This window comes from Branchiostoma lanceolatum, chromosome 7, assembly GCF_035083965.1.
Source record: "Branchiostoma lanceolatum isolate klBraLanc5 chromosome 7, klBraLanc5.hap2, whole genome shotgun sequence".
Taxonomy (NCBI): domain Eukaryota; kingdom Metazoa; phylum Chordata; class Leptocardii; order Amphioxiformes; family Branchiostomatidae; genus Branchiostoma; species Branchiostoma lanceolatum.
The window spans coordinates 12228420-12246274 of NC_089728.1; the positions used below are offsets into that span (position 1 = coordinate 12228420).

The 17855-nt window shown below is 42.3% G+C and overlaps 3 protein-coding genes across 5 annotated transcripts in view; all 3 read left to right on the top strand.

Moving 5' to 3' along the window:
• Positions 1-17855, top strand: part of LOC136439367 (dolichyl-diphosphooligosaccharide--protein glycosyltransferase subunit DAD1-like) — a 119083-nt gene that overhangs the window by 64278 nt on the left and 36950 nt on the right. The gene's annotated exons all lie outside the window — the stretch shown is intronic.
• On the top strand, positions 173-4027 carry LOC136439358 (uncharacterized). Of its 2 annotated transcripts, none has more exons than XM_066434750.1 (4): positions 173-398; positions 1057-2217; positions 2638-2817; positions 3124-4027. In XM_066434750.1, exons 1-4 carry the CDS (start codon positions 318-320, stop codon positions 3403-3405), a joined length of 1704 nt encoding a protein of 567 aa, XP_066290847.1. In that variant the 5' UTR covers positions 173-317; the 3' UTR covers positions 3406-4027. The 2 variants fall into 2 exon arrangements, with proteins under 2 accessions (XP_066290847.1, XP_066290846.1); XM_066434749.1 differs by having other exon boundaries at positions 206-398; positions 3094-4027.
• LOC136439355 (kinesin-like protein KIFC3) lies at positions 5380-17719 on the top strand. Of its 2 annotated transcripts, XM_066434743.1 has the most exons (20): positions 5380-5508; positions 8157-8268; positions 9465-9573; positions 9899-10050; positions 10238-10430; positions 10817-10953; positions 11086-11190; positions 11484-11630; positions 11838-12032; positions 12276-12449; positions 12727-12852; positions 13029-13181; positions 13461-13572; positions 13707-13888; positions 14115-14219; positions 14491-14621; positions 14870-15117; positions 15505-15702; positions 15938-16119; positions 16620-17719. In XM_066434743.1, the coding sequence occupies exons 2-20, from the start codon at positions 8257-8259 to the stop codon at positions 16725-16727; spliced, it is 2769 nt and encodes a 922-aa protein (XP_066290840.1). In that variant the 5' UTR covers positions 5380-5508; positions 8157-8256; the 3' UTR covers positions 16728-17719. The 2 variants fall into 2 exon arrangements, with proteins under 2 accessions (XP_066290840.1, XP_066290839.1); XM_066434742.1 differs by lacking the exons at positions 5380-5508; positions 8157-8268 and adding an exon at positions 8955-9060.

The following is a 17855-nucleotide window of genomic DNA, read 5'->3' on the forward strand; positions in this document are numbered from 1 at the left end:
CCTAATCGCTAGAAGGGCAGTTGGGGATGGAATAGATTTCGTCCTCCACCGTTTTGAAATACAGAAGTTACGAAAATTATTTCTAATCTTCCATGTGATAGTTTCACTGTCACTAGTAAATGGAACAGTCCAGCGGAAATGTTAAACGAATACCGATTGGACGACGGGGATTTGGCAATATGTAGTCCAACACCCGATTGGTCCATATCTGCACAAAGAGCTTGTCTCCCATTGGTCGTTACTGGTTCCCATGACAACAATATGTTTACCTCAGGGTCAACTCAGGCCAGAGCATTTCGAACGTCCCCAGCGAAAGCATGGAGAACTTTACCCTCTTAGAATTGACGGCGAAAAATGATACGATGACGGAAAATCAAGCTCTGCAACAGCCTTTATTGGTGAGTTTTACATTATAGACTATAGTGAAGGTTTTGTGGGGAGATTTTGCCATTAAGATGTGTGAAAAGTACTTCAAATAGACTCAACACTTACAGTACTAGTTCCCATTTACACATTTGACAGAAGGCAACATGGTTGCAAAGTTTGCATACAAAGAGCAACATTTGTACAAAATATCTCTTTTGAGGGATGTTATATTCAACTGTATTTAGACGAACGAGTATTCAAGGAATTCTGAGTAAACTTAATGTACTCAACGACGTTACAGCAGCGTTTACCTGCTCCGAAATAGACCAACTCAGTTGCTCAGGTTAGGGGCAAAGTCGTGTTTTGATCAAAAATGCAAGTCAACAACACCCTCTGTACAGATTCAACTGTGTTGCGGTATCTTGTGCCTTACAGATGGAAGGGTGTAATATGTATAATTACAGTGTTGTGTCAGAAAACACTAGATATTAGGGTAGCCCCCTTCGCATACTTCTGGAGCGCGGTTGCGTTCAACTCCCTTTCCCGGCATAAAGAACCTTAGTCCAGCGCCCCCCCCCCCCCAAAAAATAAACACAGCCGATGCACCGCTCCAGAAATCTGCGAAGGCGGCTCAGGTAAGGGGCTATTTGTAATGGTGCAATGTGTGATTTGATGGTTCTAATGTTTCAGATGGATGAAGGTGGCGCACCCTACTTCTCGGACGAGAAGTTTTGCATGGGCACTAATAGCTACAACAACAATCATACATCTGTGGTCCCTATGGCACAGGAGTTTTACATGGAGACCCATGATTACAACAACAACCCTGAATCTATGGTGCCAATGACACGGGAGTCTTACATTGAGACCCCTTACTACTACATCAATCCCACCACTATGGTCCCTATGGCACAGAAGTACATGGGGACCACTTACTACAACAACAACCATACAACCAGTATGGCGCAGGGAAGTTACATGGAGACCAGTTGCCACAACAACCATGCAACTATGGTCCCTATGGCACATGGGTTTTACATAGAGAATTCTTACTACAACACCAGTACAACTAAGGCACAGGGGTTTTACATATACATGGGGACCACTTACTACAACAACACCAGCACAACTGTGGTCCCTCTGACACAGGAGTGGGTGTCCAGGCTTCAGACCAACATGAATGATGGTTACGGCCCAACCTTGATCATGGAGAAGTTCCTCACAAGTCTCCCTGAATGTGAGAGTGAAACACCAGCATACCAGGATGGCTCTGTACAGGAATGCAACCCTGAAGTTGGTGAAAATGAGATGAGCTCGGCCAGTAAATCCTGCAACAAATCTGACCAGATGACCAGATCTGAGATGACCAAACCTGAAGTGGCCCCACCAGGTGATATTAGGCAGGACTGCAGCAATGGCAGTGTGAAGTCTCCAGTCTGTTTGTCACAGTACAACAACAACACTGGTGATGTGCAGAAGGGACTCCAGGAGGCTGATCTACATAACCACCTTGACATTGATGACTGGATCATCTTGTTAGGAAGTGAGGCAGGGTCAGTGTACTATTCTGATGATGAAGAGGAAACTTTAGAGGAGATGACTGGATACAGAGTCCGTCCTGATGGTGACAGTATGGAGGAGAGACAGGCTTTCCCTACATCCAGTGTGCAAGATGGACTAGTACACAAGCTGTCAGATTACACTACAATGGAGATCAAGCTCCTAGATCATCTCTCAGACAGAAGTTCAGAGGATCTGGAAGAGATCCAGTTCTTGGATTCCATTGACTCAGAGCTAGATGATCAGTCTGATGGTACAGAGGAGAAATTCCAACTCCTGGATCCTATTGAGGTAAGTTAGGCAATGTTTGATTCAATCATTTATGAAAGTCTGCCAAGCTAAAACAAGTTTTCAGCAGTCTGTTGGTTTCTTCTCTTAGTTTCCCAGGAGGCATCTATGACTGTTTGCCCTTTTGAGCTGATGATTATATTGTTGTTGCTGGAAAGTACATTTCTCTCAAGTATTGCATTGCTTATGATAGATGTACTATAGTCTATGATTCTATTAATGTACATGAATAGACATTGTATGAGGTAACAAGATACCAAATATTTCTATTGGTTTGTTGCATTTGAAAAAAAAATGAATTTAACAATGGTGTTAAAGTTAGAAAGTAGTAAGACAAGCTTTTAACAGTTGATAGAATACCCACTAGAGGTCCTCACTATTATACCAGTAGTATACCTAAACCACATTGTGTCTGCTGTACAGATGCCAGGGCCGTATGTGTGGCAGAACAGTGTACCCGAGCACAAAGTTGTGACAACAAATAGACTATCACGGTACGACCTCTACCACGGTCCCACACACCGCGTACAATCTCCCAGCTGCCCTCTGATTGGTGCTCGTGGCGATAGCAGGGAACGAAGCATGTATAGCGAGAACACAGCGGTGAGACTTTTATTTGACATCTTAATATTTAAGCTATATTAATAAAAGGAATAGAATACCAGTAGATTTATCCATGGAAGGATATGCTAGAAGTGACAGAAACAGAGATCTAAAGATGAGAGGGGGGAAATGTTTGTAATTGCCTCCCTCCCTTAGATATATCTTCAGCGATAATGTAGACTGGTTGTCCATTTTCCCATTCAAATTGAGCACTAACCAACCAATCACTGTTGACTATGCATTTGACTTCAATCTGCGTTTTCCATTTTTTTAAAGCCTCCTTCACTTTCCCACGTGGCTGTGCAGGACCACAAAGTGAACGATGTTGCTGTGAGGACCACCAAAGGGAAGACAGTGAGGCCTGCGGCCCGCAAGAGACATTGCAACAGGAGCCACGTAGCCTCTCTAGTGAACCCTCCCTTACCCGGCTGCCCCTGCTGGCTTCTTCTCATGGGTTTAGCCAGCGTTTTGTTAGCTACAATCGATGTGAAACAAAAGCTGGGTAAGCTCTTGGGAAAAAGCTGTCAGGGGCAGCCAAACTACAGGCAACCTCACACACAGCAGAAAACGTCTTACGTCAGCAAATGATCCAAGATGGAAGACTTGTCTGCTACGTCTGAGGTTGCCATGGCAGCTGACTAGTTGCCATAGTAACTGACCACATGGTGTCAGGAAACTCCAGTGGCTGCCCCTTTCTCTGCACCTATCAGTGTGAACCCCAACAGGCTGTCCTTCTGTTATGAACAGGGCAGCTTGCTGGGCATCACACTGGTAGGTGCTTTTCCCCTTCAGAACAAGTACTGCTCTTAATTGTCTCTGAAGTGGGTTTCACTTGTATATTGCTTTGAATGCAACCTAAGCTATACAAAACAGTATCTTTACTGTATCTTTCATAATGCTGCCATGGTGAAGTAAGAAAACTTTCTGCATTTCATGCCCAGATGTACTATAGCCATACTTTGTATGATTACTTATGTACGGTTACCTAAAGTTCTTCCATGTTGATGCTGTAAATTTTGTTGATATTTCCTGGGCTGAATGGGGGAAGAGCAGAACGGTATGAAGTTTATGTAGGCTTCCTTGAATGCCTACAAAAGATATCACAAGTTCATTCACAACTACATGTTTTTTGTCTTCCTACAAGTGCACTAGTTGTAACAATGATGAAATACACATGACCCTGTACATGGACTGTATTGAGTCTCATATATCTATTTGTCAGCGATCATTTCCATCCAAGATTTCTTTTACTGCACACATGTAGACTTTCCACATCTACTGACCAGCCTGACTTACACTGATGCTACAAGAAACACTAAATATTTCAAATTTTTCAGTACAACATAACGGTCAATTCTCACATCACAGAAGTGATAGTACAACACTTCATAACACAAAGACAGGAAGGAAAACCTCACTAAAAACAGAGATTTAAGGTAGAAGTTTCCCAGTACATTGTCAACACTATTATTGTAATGTTGTCAGTCAAAGAGTATGATACAACCCAATTGATATGGCAGCTTTGTCAGTTTGACAATAGAATAAAATGGAAAAACCCTAAAGCTGGCAGGACTGCAAACCTCTGAACCAAAGGTATAAGGTGCTGCTATAAACATGTACAATGTACGTGTATATACAAAACTGCACAAATCTATAAAAAAATGCTCATAAGGGGTGAATATTTGAAGCCAACCTATCTAATCTAGATTGCCAAGAAATATAACAATACATGTATTTCACATATTGACAGAGCACTGAGCCTTCAATTGTTCAAAACTAGCACTGTGTCAATTCCACTTTATACATCACTATTTTGTTTGTGATTAACACAGGCCTAATATTGTCACTACCAATTCACCAGATATGTCTGTATTTACATATGTACAGTTGTGGATGTTACACCCAATATCATTAGAACCACACTTTTAGTTACTGTTATAACATTTATAACAAAAACTAGTCTGTTAAGTACACTGTACACCCATCCAATCTACCAGTATCTGTCAGCAAAAGTATCTGTCAGCACGTCTCAAATACACCAAGATTACTACTAACTTACATCCCCACACACATTGCACCTTCCAGCAAAAGTCATGCACACAAATACACACCTTTACTAACGTTCAGAGTTCAAAGTCGTAGCACATACATGTACATCCTGTACGTAGTCTATTGCACCCCTGCCCTAGCCGGATATTCAAACCTATTAACGTTATAACTCCCCAGTCTCTTCTGTTCATGTCCTCTCCACAAATAGCTTCCACTTCTACCCCCGGCCGCACATGAACACGACCCTGGACACGACGCCCCACAACGGGTTTGGTCCAGTATTACCGAAGACTCAGGCTAGGAGAGAACAGACTCTGGAGCTGTTACCCTTGCCCGGCAATAACGTAGGATGGGAATACGTGTAATAACAGCAAAACACGAAATTTCTACGTATCGATGATGACAAAAATATCGGAAATCGGTTCTTTTGAATGGAAAGAAAAAATTGGTCTAGTTTACAACTTTTCCACAGTTTGCCTTGCCGCAGAGACTCTTGGGAACAGGCTGAACTTTGGACCACATGATCAGTGACGTCAGGTCGACCAGAGCACAAAATTTGAATTTGAATCGAGAGTCGCGTCCGTCCAGATTCTTCTCCAGCTTCTTCCCTGTGTCTGGGCGCCGAAAATACAGAATTATCAGGTAAATATGAACTCTATAACTTAGTTAAGATGTTGAGTGAAATGTGTGGTGGATAGTTGCCGCTACTATTGGAAGTTTTGTGGTGTGTTTGGCGTAGTCTGCTAGGCAAAAAGTTATATTTTTATCGGCGTCTCTTTTCGTGTCTCGACTTGCCACGGCCACCACAAAACGCAAGAAATTATAACGTTATATTTTGATATACTGCTGATTTGAGTTGTGTACTCTAGTAGGTTGGGCTATTCATAATGAAAAAATAGATTCCCAGAGAACTACAAAGAATAGTAGATTCTCTTTTCAACATAATTTGTGGGGGGGGGGGGCAGTGGTAAGCGGCGTGGGAACTGAGCCGAGTGCTTTTGTAAACACTCCGTCTCCACACAAAGCACTCCTCGTCGCCATGTTCTCACTCAGCTGGCCTGTGCTGTTTTTTCTGTCCCCTGCTTGGGTCGACTCTATTTTCTACGACTCACGAGATTCAGGGTTAAAGAGTTTTTGACTAGACCATATCAGGAGTTTCTTGTTTGCCTGACAGGAAAGAAAGGGTTCTGTTTTGCCGTGTAGCTAAAGTTACTCTGACCTGACAGACAGTAGTCTTACTCGGCTGATAGTATGTCATAAAAAACTTTATGTCATACAGAAGGGTTTCGTGAAGACACTATTGACTGTATTATAGAGACGATAGTTGGTGACATTGGTAAAAATTTCTAAGGTTTGAAGTTGTGGTTTGAAAGTTATTTGTACTGTACTAAATTGAAAACAAAGTTATGGTCACTTTCTTTCACTCAACCTTTTCAGGCTGCAATAAAACGTTTATACTAATTGTAGGATACCTGATACACCTAGACTACAGTATTGTAGATATCTCTAAGTTAACAGCTTGACTTTTGCAGCAACATGAAAATCAAGACTTTAAACAATAGTTATAACAATGGAAGACAGTTACTATGGAATCCAATGGAGTTCTGCTAAGCAAAGTTTTCTTTCTACAAACTCTCAGGATTTGAGTAAGGCTTAGTATATCCAGAATAGAAAAATGAAATTGATCATATTCATATCTAAAGGAAGACAAAGTGACACCCATGAAATGTTTCACTTGAATTGTTTCCTTCCAGTTCACTATCAATTATATCAAAAACAACTGTAAAAATTTTAAGGCAAAATATAGAATGAATAACAAAGTAGCAAATATATCCAACCTCTAAGCGCTACGCAGCAAAACAAAATGTCCCAGGTGCTGAGTTGTCCTGATACCAAACAATGAATTACGTAACAGTGTGATGAGCTTGCGGCAAACACTAAATTTTTGATTGACATGTTACAGTAGTATGCTTTGTCATGTGTATGTTTGGTTTACACCCAAGAATATGTTACTACTAGTACTAGTAATGTCCTTGGTTTACTTGAATCTGAATCTCAAATTCTCATCAGTGGGAAATTAAACATTGCAAGAGACCTTGTAAGACTAAGAGACAAATGAATTTTCCTGCACAGACACTAACAGATCAGTACTTTACATACACAACCTACAATTTCCTTAATGATTTTGAATTTTTGTCGCCATTTGAAATATCTTAAAAATCAAACCTAAACTTTACTGGAGTTATTTTCCTAAGTTTTACTTTTAGTTGTTTGTATATCCAGTTTGGAGGTCCTTTTAAAAATAAAACAAGGTTGTTGCTGAAAGTGATAGGAGTATTACAGATTCTGTTACCCAGCTGGCCCTTTGTCAAAGAGCTCTCTTGGGGTCAAAGTACAATTAAATAGGCTGTGGCAATTGTATGCGCGGTATGCAGCTTTTTGTTAGCTTTGCTGGTCTATTTGCCTTGTATGTAAGGTGTTTGTTTACATTTTTCATGAAATCCAAACCAGCAGTGATCAGTGTGTTGCTGAATCCAATAAAAATTAGTTACACGTCCTGTAAAAGGACAGGATATTCAAAATATTACTCACTTTGAGTCTGTCATTTCAAATTTGAAGAATGCCAATGTGGCAGTTTTCTTGCAGGTACATTTCCTGTATGTTACGGTTTGCTGATATCAGTGTAATAACCTATATCTTGGATAAATAAGTCAATGTGATGATACATTATTATTTTGTTAGTCGTACTGATAAATGTCAAAAACACATTGTCTTCCCAGATTGACATATTTTCTGTGTTAAGCAAGTCACTAATTTTTTGTTGGGACTAGTCCCGGACTACTGAAGATGACAAACAACTGCAAGGGTAGAGCAGTTTGTTGGTTCTAAGTTGTTCAGCTCCTGTACTACTAGTTCTTTTCAATCTGTATTCCACCCACGCCGGAGTGAGTCACCTCGTTAGTAGGGTGAAGTGCAGGTAGGAATGACAGAACAAACAGCAACATTCCTGTCAGCTGACTTCATCCGTCCTGTACAACATCCTTTCTTTCTGTGCTTGCACAAGCTCGTTTTTCTAACACAATGATTACGGTGACAATGTGATTTTTATCATACCAAAAAAAATGTAAAGAAAGTTAGTTTAACCTTGACTTGAGGGATGGATGCTATTAGTGTAATCAAGGTTATGACCTTCTCTACTTTAACTTAGTTTAAGATATGACTGCCAGTACCTTACCTACTTCAAGCTAATTAGTTAGAGTAATAAGTTAAACTCCCATGTTTCCCACCAGGACACCCAACAGTAGCTGCAAGTGTATCGGCGACTTGTAAGCTGTGAAGTAGTCACCTGAAGTGTTTGTGCACCGGCCTGTAACTGTACCTGGACTGGACATGTCTTTCTTGGTAAGTACCACTTCTCTGGGGTCAGCTTTCACCACTTAGGCAACACAAGGTTAGTTTTTTAGATGACATCATCATGATGGGAACCCAAATCCAAGGTAATGCAAGAGGATGCAAAGAAAGATGTGGAAGAAAATAGCAGACAATATTTCAAAATGGAGTAAATCAGTTGGATTTGTAATTGAGACTTCCAGAATCCATGAGAGTATGGATGTCACCCTCAGAGTTGTGTGGCCTTGAAGAATTAGATTTTTGTTTTTTTCTTTGCAGCTCAAATGTTATGAGATGGTTGAACTGGTCATTGTGTTGGGTTTCTTGAAAAAAAAATGCATTGAACAATGGTGGTCGATAATCAACTCTAGAGAAAGTGGTGTAGTCAGCAAAGTTATAAGTGTGCCTAGCCTAGGCTGCATGAAGTATAACCAACGTACAGTTTGGCACAAAACATGGTAGGCTGGTTTTAACTCTAGTCAGGTATTTTGTTGTTTAATGCCTCACATGTGATGTTTTAAACACTGTTTTGTGAGTTACCTGACATGAATGCTAGGTGCAGGGTAAGAGTAAATGCTATGATACAACACAAGAGGGAATATGACCTGTCATGGGCAGAAATAGCACAGAGCAGGTCAGCCGTCCTGAATGTTTGCTCAGTGGCGGGTGTGCCCGGGCTACTGCAAATTTGCTATTGTAGCCGGCTAAAGTGAGATTTGGCCGGGAACAGGTAACAGTGGTTGTTTTTCAACTTCTGGGAGTGACCAGCAGGGTAAAATGGCCAGGAAACCTCCACCCAACCAGGTAGAAGTATTCACAGTTGTATCAGGGAATATGAGAGAATGTATTATTTTGCTGTAATGATGTGAAATGGTGTCCTCTTGTTTTCTTTATTGAAAATGAAAGCATTGTCTGATTGTGTTTTGGATCTAGGGTTTGATCTTCTCAATCTTTTATATTTTTCAGCCCGCTAATTTTACCATATATCATTCAATTCACACTTATGTTTACTCAATTTACATAATGTTAAATGTCAATTCTAGCGCCTACCATTATGTCAACATCTTTGTCTTTCACAAATTTGGGCAAGATTATGAAATTATTAGAAATTCTTTCCCAGTTGTTGAGCACTCAGGTTGATATTGTCTTGAAGTCCTTTCCCAGACCTATAGAGTTCGTTGAATTTGAATTGTTTTGTTCCCTTCCAGCGACAAGAGCCGGTCTTCAAGACCCCCATGACTTTCAGTCCTCGGACCATGGGTCAAAGGGCAACCCCATCTCGACAGGATCAGTGGAAGCAGGAGCTGGGACTGGACGGTGAGGCCTCCTGCCGGAGTTTCGTTTACTCCGATAAAGTTTATTGGTTATCAGAAAAAAGTGCTGAAAGATCAACATGAAAACAGTATGAGGGGAAATCTGTCGCTTGGTTTCACTTGAGTCAATTTGCCATGTGGTAGACAGATTCAAGTATTCGTCTTCTGTTTTCATTGATGAATTGTTGCTTTGACATGTCAGAAACAAAAATACCACTTGATTTTTGGGTAACCTCTGGACTTACATTGTGTCAATGAATGTTTCCATTTGATTCACAACCTTACACAATGAGTGTGTTTTTACTCATGGTGTTTGCTTTAACTTCCAGCTCTGTCAGACGAGGATGGACACCTGTCGAGTGATGAGGAAGGGATGTTGGCTGGGGAGGGCGGCAGCTATACACTGGTGGAGTACCAGGCACTACAGAAGGAGCTCACAGAGCGGAACCAGCAGAGAGACGACCTGCTCTTTAAAGTCAAGGTCAGTCGGACACTTTTGAACTTTTCTTTATTCTTCTTCATTTCTGCTTAGCCTCGTAAAAATAAGATTACTAGCAGTTATTCTAGGCTCTTGTCTCATTAGATCTGCAAAAGAAGCAAGAAATCATGAAGAATTGCCACACTTTGAAGATTGTGGTTTTAAGAAGATATCTTTCTTCTTCCTGTAGTCCTTGCAAGACAAGAACAAGCAGTACAAGTCTCGCCTTGGGAAGGAGGAGGAGAACAAGAAGCAGCAGATTAAGATTATGCGGAAGACACACGACCACAACCTGCAGGAGAAGCAGAACCTCATCAACAACCTGCAGGACGTCATCGATGAGCAGGAGACACGCATCTTCGAGATGGAGGCAGAAAAAAGAGGTCCGAATTTGCTGATTGACGGTGGTTCAAAATTGTTTCTAAGTCATGGTTGCAGATTTGGCAAATTTAACACAAAGTAAATGCCTCTGGTGCAGGTTTTGAAAAGTAGTCAGCCATATCAGCAGTAGTTAGCCTTGACAAGGGATACTAAGCCAGTGACATCACTACAGCTGAACTTTGCTCGCTGATGAAAGACAGGGCCGAGTGGAGAAGAAGAACCCATTGTTTCCCGTGCTGACATCGCTAGATGTCCCCGTTCAAGGTTCAAGGTAGCCATATCACACCAAGACAAAGAAATACCGGATTAAGCATACATTAATCTAATCATTCATTTGTATGTCTATGCATGTTAATGTTCAGAATTCTAATTGTTTTGACACTTCCAGGTCAAAATGTTACGCGCACTAAGAAGCCGTCCTCAGGGCTCCAAAAGCTGGTGGAACAGATCAACAGACTACAGGTGGAGAGGGGTAGTCTACAGGAGCAGCTGCTGACTACACAGCTCAACCTGGAGCAGACTAGGGTAAGGGTTACAGACGTTTCTTTTCTTAGTCTTTTCCTGTAGCAGTGCCATGTTTTTCTGTATATCTCACTTTTGAGGGTAATGAAGAGAATGACCTGGAGAAAAAATATTGAGTGTGACATGTTCCCGCAGTTGGATGCTGCTGAGGGGCAGAAGTTCCTCCAGGAGAAGGTCCAGGACCAGGAGAAGAAGCGACAGCAGGCAGAGAACGAGCTGGTCAGGATGAGGAGTGAACAGGTGGGAATAGACCTGATGTCCTTGCAGTCACTTATGTGTTTTTTGTTGTTTCTTGTGCCTTGTGTGTTTTGTACAAGTAATTTGTGGAGATGTCTTTGCTTTTAACTGTCCTCAGCATTGCATGATGAGAATTTCTCCAACATAGTCCAATCTTGTGGCAATACATGTATGTCAGCCTTCCCTGAGACAGCTGACACTGCTACTTCAGTCCTAAAGCCTAAGAAGTCATTAAAAGGAATCATTCCACACAGGCATGTAGTTCAGTTTGTTAATTTCTTGTACCCTCTTTCCAGGGTGCCACGGACCATGAGAAGCAGGTCCAGAAGTTAGAGATCGATAACGAGAGGCTTCAGCGTGAAGTGAACGAGCTGAGGTCGCGAGTTCACAACCTGAGCCTGGAGGAGAAGTCTCCCAGCAGGGTGGACAGGAGTGAGCTCACTGTAAGCACCAGCAAAAACTCCTCAATCTAAGTTGATATAAAGATGTTTCCAGTGAAGTTTAGATTTCTATCTCAAAATGCCAATCTAGCAATGCCTTCATATATTTTGATTTCAGGTCTCTAAGTGCACTGACTGTGTTAACTTTTGTGTGGATTATGATGTTTATTATATGCCGGACCAAAACTTCCCTTCTTTGTGTGCATACAGAAACTAGAAACAGCCAATGACAAGCTGCAGAATAAAATTCTCCGACTGGAGACAGAGCTCGCCATCCAGGCCAAGAAGATGGCGGAGACACAAGACCGTGAGCAAAGCGGGAAGGACCGCGAGATCCAGACGCTTCAGCGCCAGCTCCGCGAGAAAACACTGGAGATCAATAAGCTGAAGGCCCAACCTCCACAGGTACTAGCCATAGCATTTTACTGTGTTTCCCTCCAAGGGAAATTATTCTGTATTCTTTGTGTTAACTGTTCTTGTGTTTCTCCTTCTTTAGTTGTAAAGTCATTTTGAGAGATCAGTGTTTATAGATTAGTTGTACACATTGAAAATCAGACTGTCAAAACTTTCCATGACAAAAAAGTACTGTCAGAAAGCTGCTTGACGTTGAGAGATTGTGATACCCATACTATACCTCTCCTCACCCAGATCGTGAAGCAGACCGTAGAAGTTGAATCCCAACACAGCAAGCAGCACCTGGAGCAGGTGAACAGACAGCTGCGACAGCTCCAGACACAGCTGGACTCACAGAAGAGTCAAACCAGCAGTCTCCAGGTGCAGCTTGACAGTGCTAAGGAGGCAGAGAAGGCCGCCATGGGAAAGGTTTGTTTCTCTGCACAGCCAGGACAAGCTTTGGCTGTTTGATTTTCATTTCGTATCAGACTGTTCATTCATGCTGATTTTATTTTTCACCAGCAAGAAAGTTCATCAGTGTTCTTACCTTTTGCCGTTGTAGTCTCCCATTCCCTGACAGTGTGTCCAGAAAGCTGCTTTCTTGATGTACTCTACACAGCCCTGGTCTTGCATCTCAATGGCAAAAATGTGCAGCTTGCAGCATGCTGGAGATGAAAGACAACATTTGTTTTGTGTTGTTTTACAGCTGAACTCCTACGAGGACGAGATGGAGATTGTGAGGTCACAGTTGACAGAAGAGGTCAGCCAGCTCCGGCGGACCAATCAGAATGCTGTACAGGAGGCAAAGAAAGCGGCAGAGGTCCGAACAAAGGTTAGTCAATGTTCAGAAGTCAGGTCATAAGGTCACATATAATTTTTCTGCTTAAACTATTTCAAAGGCAGTGGGCTCCCAAATGCACATTTGTGACATTGCCTGAGCATGCATTGCCTGAGCATGTATTGCCAGACTATTTTCCTAAACACAAGTTTTCCTCCCCTTTTGCCCAGAGCCTGACGGGCAAGGTTGCGTCCATGCAGCAGTCCCTGTGCCAGGTGCGCCCCCTGGTGGGTGAGCTGCTGAAGGACTACTCAGCGCTGAAGAAGGAGGCTCACATGTTCCCCATGAAGCTTCAGGCATCCGTCAGACAGGTGCAGAGGGAGGTGGGTACACGTGGGAGACAAACTCTCGCTCCTCAGGGCCTTATAACGGTCTCAGAACTTGTCAGGACAAAGAGCTCTATCTCAGGGGAATCATGAAATAATGAACAGCTAGTTGGAAGCCAGGAAAGAAATCACATAATGGAAACAAAACAGAAAAAAACAGTTTCACATTGAACTTGAGCATAGCAACATGGCAACCATCTGCTTTAAGTCTGACATGTCATCAGTCTGCAAATCTGGTCCTTGCATTTATATATGTTTCCTTGATTTTTTTCACAGATCTGTAAGTCCATCAGCGACATCTCGCAGACCAACCAGGATCTTGTGAGGAAGTATAGACATGAAATGAAGCTGCGGAAGAAGTACCACAATGAACTAGTGGAATTGAAAGGTGAGGAATCTTATGAGGGAGGCAAACATAAATAGATTATATAATCTGGGGTGGGTAGTGGTTGGCTAGATTGAAGACTTTAACGAAAGAACCTGCATTGAACCAGTGTTGCTGACCTCTTACAAATTCCCCAGGAAACATCCGCGTGCTGTGTCGGGTCCGGCCCGTGATCCGCGAGGACGGGGAGGGGCCATCAGCCCGACAAGTGGTCACCTTCGACCAGGAGGATGACGGCATCGTAAACTGTCTGCACAAGGGCCGCTGGCAGACATTCGAATTGGACAGGGTCTTCACCCAGCAGTCAACACAGGAGGAGGTAAGTTTGAGGGCAAAATTGAACAACAGGGTCGAAAATGACTGGAAAGATGTATGGCAAATGAAAATGTCCAGGTCAGAGATCTTGGGAGGAGATTGGTTCAAGATCAAACAAGTCTCAAAAGGATAGGTGCAAACAGTTGTCCTCTCATGAGGAGGAAGTTCCAAGCGCGGCTTTATCAACATTTGTTGTGTAGAATGACATCCCATTTCTTCTCTTTACTCAGGTGTTCGAGGAAGTGCGGTCACTGGTGGTGTCTTGTCTGGACGGGTACAACATCTGTATATTTGCCTACGGACAAACAGGCTCCGGCAAGACTTATACTATGGAGGTAAGATTGCGGAAGGAGGGGTTACAGACAAGTTGCCAAGTGAAAGCAACAAAGTAGCACACATGTGATTGGAATACATCATTGCACATGTTATTCCTCAATAATGCATACTGATATTAGAACATCTATGTGGTTTTATGTAACTTGTCTTGTGCAGTGAACAACTTAGATACTTATTGTCATCCAGTAAAGTAGGAGCATCCTCGCTAGCTGTAAACAACATAGATATACAATGTAGATATAGATAAACAAGCAGTACCGTTAATTACAGGGTCCCCCCTCTAGCCGTGGAATGAACCAGCGTGCACTTGGGGAACTGTTCCGGATTGTCGAGGAGGGCAATAAGGACTGGAGCTACTCAATAACAGTCAACGTTATCGAGATCTATAACGAGATGGTCAGGTATGTGGCTTGTGGTGTGGAAATGGCTGTGTCTGTAACAACCATGTAGCTTGTTGCTTTATATTTGAAAAGACATAAGTGGTTTTGAAAATGCAATCACCTTTGTAGTCATAGTATATATCCCAGAAACTGTAACTGTCATGACAGCAATGAAGATGCTTTCTCATCTGTATATGCTTGGAAAGCAGATCATTTGGGCATGTCAGTTGTTAAAACTAATCAATCTCCTTTGCCCTCTGATTTCCCAGGGACCTGTTGGGAAATGATCCAACAGAAAAGCTGGACATCAAGCTCCACAACGAGGGTGGCCTACATGTCCCCGGGCTCACCTACACACAGGTGCAGAGTCTGGATGATGTTAACGACGTCTTCCAGGTGGCCATCAACAACAGGGCGACGGCCAGCACAAACATGAATGAGCACAGCTCCCGCTCGCACGCCCTGCTCATCGTGACGGTGGAGGGGACAAACATCACCACTGGAGCTAAGATTATCGGTACAGGGATTCTTTTACTGCACTTCAATTTTTTATGCCATTCACTGTTGAGCTTGTTCCAAATATACAAAATAATATTCTCATTGAATTAACTATTTTGTATCCTGCATTTATGTCACCATGCATATCTATCTGAATATTGTATTACCCACTAAGGAAAACATGTTTCAAAAGTGCAGACTATTTACCAGATCATAGCATTTTCCTGGATCAGAATCATCTGTCAAAGATGAGGTCATGAACATACCAATAAGTGGTAAGCGATAATGAACAAAAGGTAGTTTTGCAGAGCCAACTATGGCCAAATACAGGACCTAAATCTGCAGTATTTCTGTGCCGCCAAATGTGCTGAAATGATGAAATCAATATTGAATACTGTATTTACAGGCAAGCTGAACCTGGTAGATCTGGCTGGTTCAGAGCGTGTGCACAAGTCTCAGGCGGCGGGCGACCGTCTCAAGGAGGCGCAGAACATCAACAAGTCCCTGTCGGCCCTGGGAGACGTCATCCACTCCCTCCGCAGCAAACAGCCCCACGTGCCCTACAGGAACTCCAAACTCACATACCTGCTACAGGAGTCACTGGGTGGGTACTCAGGGGTGGGGCAGACCCCTGTCTTTAGTAAGCTAGACTAGATTAGTGGTACGGTCGTAATATCCAGTATTTGATTATACTGCTGCAGGGTCCCTGACGTAGGGTTGGCAGCAGTCGGCTAGTCTTCACACCATGCTCCACACTATGGGATATATTTTTATTTTCACATTTATCTTCGAAACGAATGTGTGCATGAACTAATTCTGTTTGTCATTACCCCCCACAGGAGGAGACAGTAAGACCCTGATGGTGGTGCAGGTGGCGCCGGTGGAGAAGAATGTTGCGGAGACGTTGGCGAGTCTGAACTTCGCCCAGCGTGTGCGCACAGTGGAGCTAGGCCAGGCCACACAGAAGACAGAGACAGCCGAGATGGCCCAGCTGAAGGAGAGAATCGGGCAGCTGGAACAGGTGAGAGGCATGCAATATAGGAACACAACTCCTCAAAAGAGGAATTGAACTTTTATTTATTTTCCCGAATCAATGCTAGAATGAGCCTAGAGCATATATTCATATGCTTTGCACCCTCTGCAGAGCAATAGCACCAACATGCACAAACTTTCTTGAGACAGCCTTGACCATGAATTTAAAACAAGAATGTGGCTGCTCAGCTCTTTTGAATTGTCATGTCGTAAGGCATGACAGCTGTAGTTTGTTATGATTTGGCTGGAAATATGGGCAGGACTGGTTCCTTCATGCCACAAAACCTTCCTGGATACAGTGGGAATCACTAGATTTAGTACATACTTCAATGACTGTCAGTGATGGTATAGTCATTTCATAGGTAGACCAATAGACACAATTTAAAGGAATCAGAACAGGATTTGTGACCAGGAGAATGGAAGACAGGTACTTGTACAGACTAGGTCCTTTTACATCCCCAGTCAGCTCTTTTTCTTTGCCCACCTCAGGATCCCACCTCGCCATACTTCCAGTCCCCGGGACGCAACGGACGCACGCCCCGCGGCACACCCACCGGCACGCAGTCGCGCCTGCCCACCTCCAAAAGAAGGCTGTAGTCCGGGCAACCTGAGCTGCAGTGGTCACATTCCTCTAATACCATTCCTGTCTGTAATTCTCTTACATGAATTTGTATTGTGAATTGGCAAATCTTGCTCTGTATTTCAATACTGTGTATGGCAATCCTGCCATGTTCAGAGTCATTCTGCTTTAACTGTTGTTTCTATGCCTTACACGACTGAAAGGTATAAATGTCGTTCTAGCAATGTGGAATACTGATTTTGAATTTGTATGCAATACATCTTGAATATACATATTGTGTATGTATTATTATGTCTTTATTGTCCAAGTGAACCTCATTGTTGAAAAAGGGTGGTTTAACTTAAATTTCTGAATTTGCTGACTTGACTCTGAAGTTGTCTTGCCATGTCATGTCTATGGATTTTCCATGCAGTATTATGTCTGTAGGTTTTAAGAAACATTTTCAGAAGTCAGAAAGCGTCTGTGAGCATTATTTATGATGACATTCTGTCTAAAATGTAAATCAGACTGTAAGGTTACACAGATTGCGCAATGTTAGGGCCAACAACAAGAACATCAATCTATGTCAAGTCTGGGTAAAGAACTTTCAATTAATACCCTGTGGTACATATATGTTTTGTTAAAAATTTGCAAGTGAAATCTGCAAGTGAAAGCTGGCTCTATTAGCTTTGTTACAACCTCCAAAGTGCCTTTGTCTTCTGATTTAATGGTCTTTGTGCTCTAAGTACATTATGTGTTTCACATTTCAATTCCATTTCAGATGACTACTAGTGTGTACAAAGAGAATGGAATGAAAAACCTCTATTTTAGATAAAGGGTTCAGATGAATTTGTGCAAATAGATTTATATTCTTGATATTTCAACATGTTTATAATGGGAGGGAATGGGCTTATTTACTACGCTGCAGAGTTGTAGTGTTCGCCAGGTTTAGTTGTGCAATCATAGAATATGAGATATTTGTACATAAATGCAAATTATACAACATTAAATGTTTTTATCAAGGCTGAAAGGTTGTATTTATGATTGTATTTACTCATTCTGTAGACTTTATGTGAGCTTTGTGTATTTTAGCTGCTTGTCCAAAGCCTGTAAATTAACAAGGCACAGACTTTCTCCTCAGACCCATAGTGATCTTTCCAGTCAGT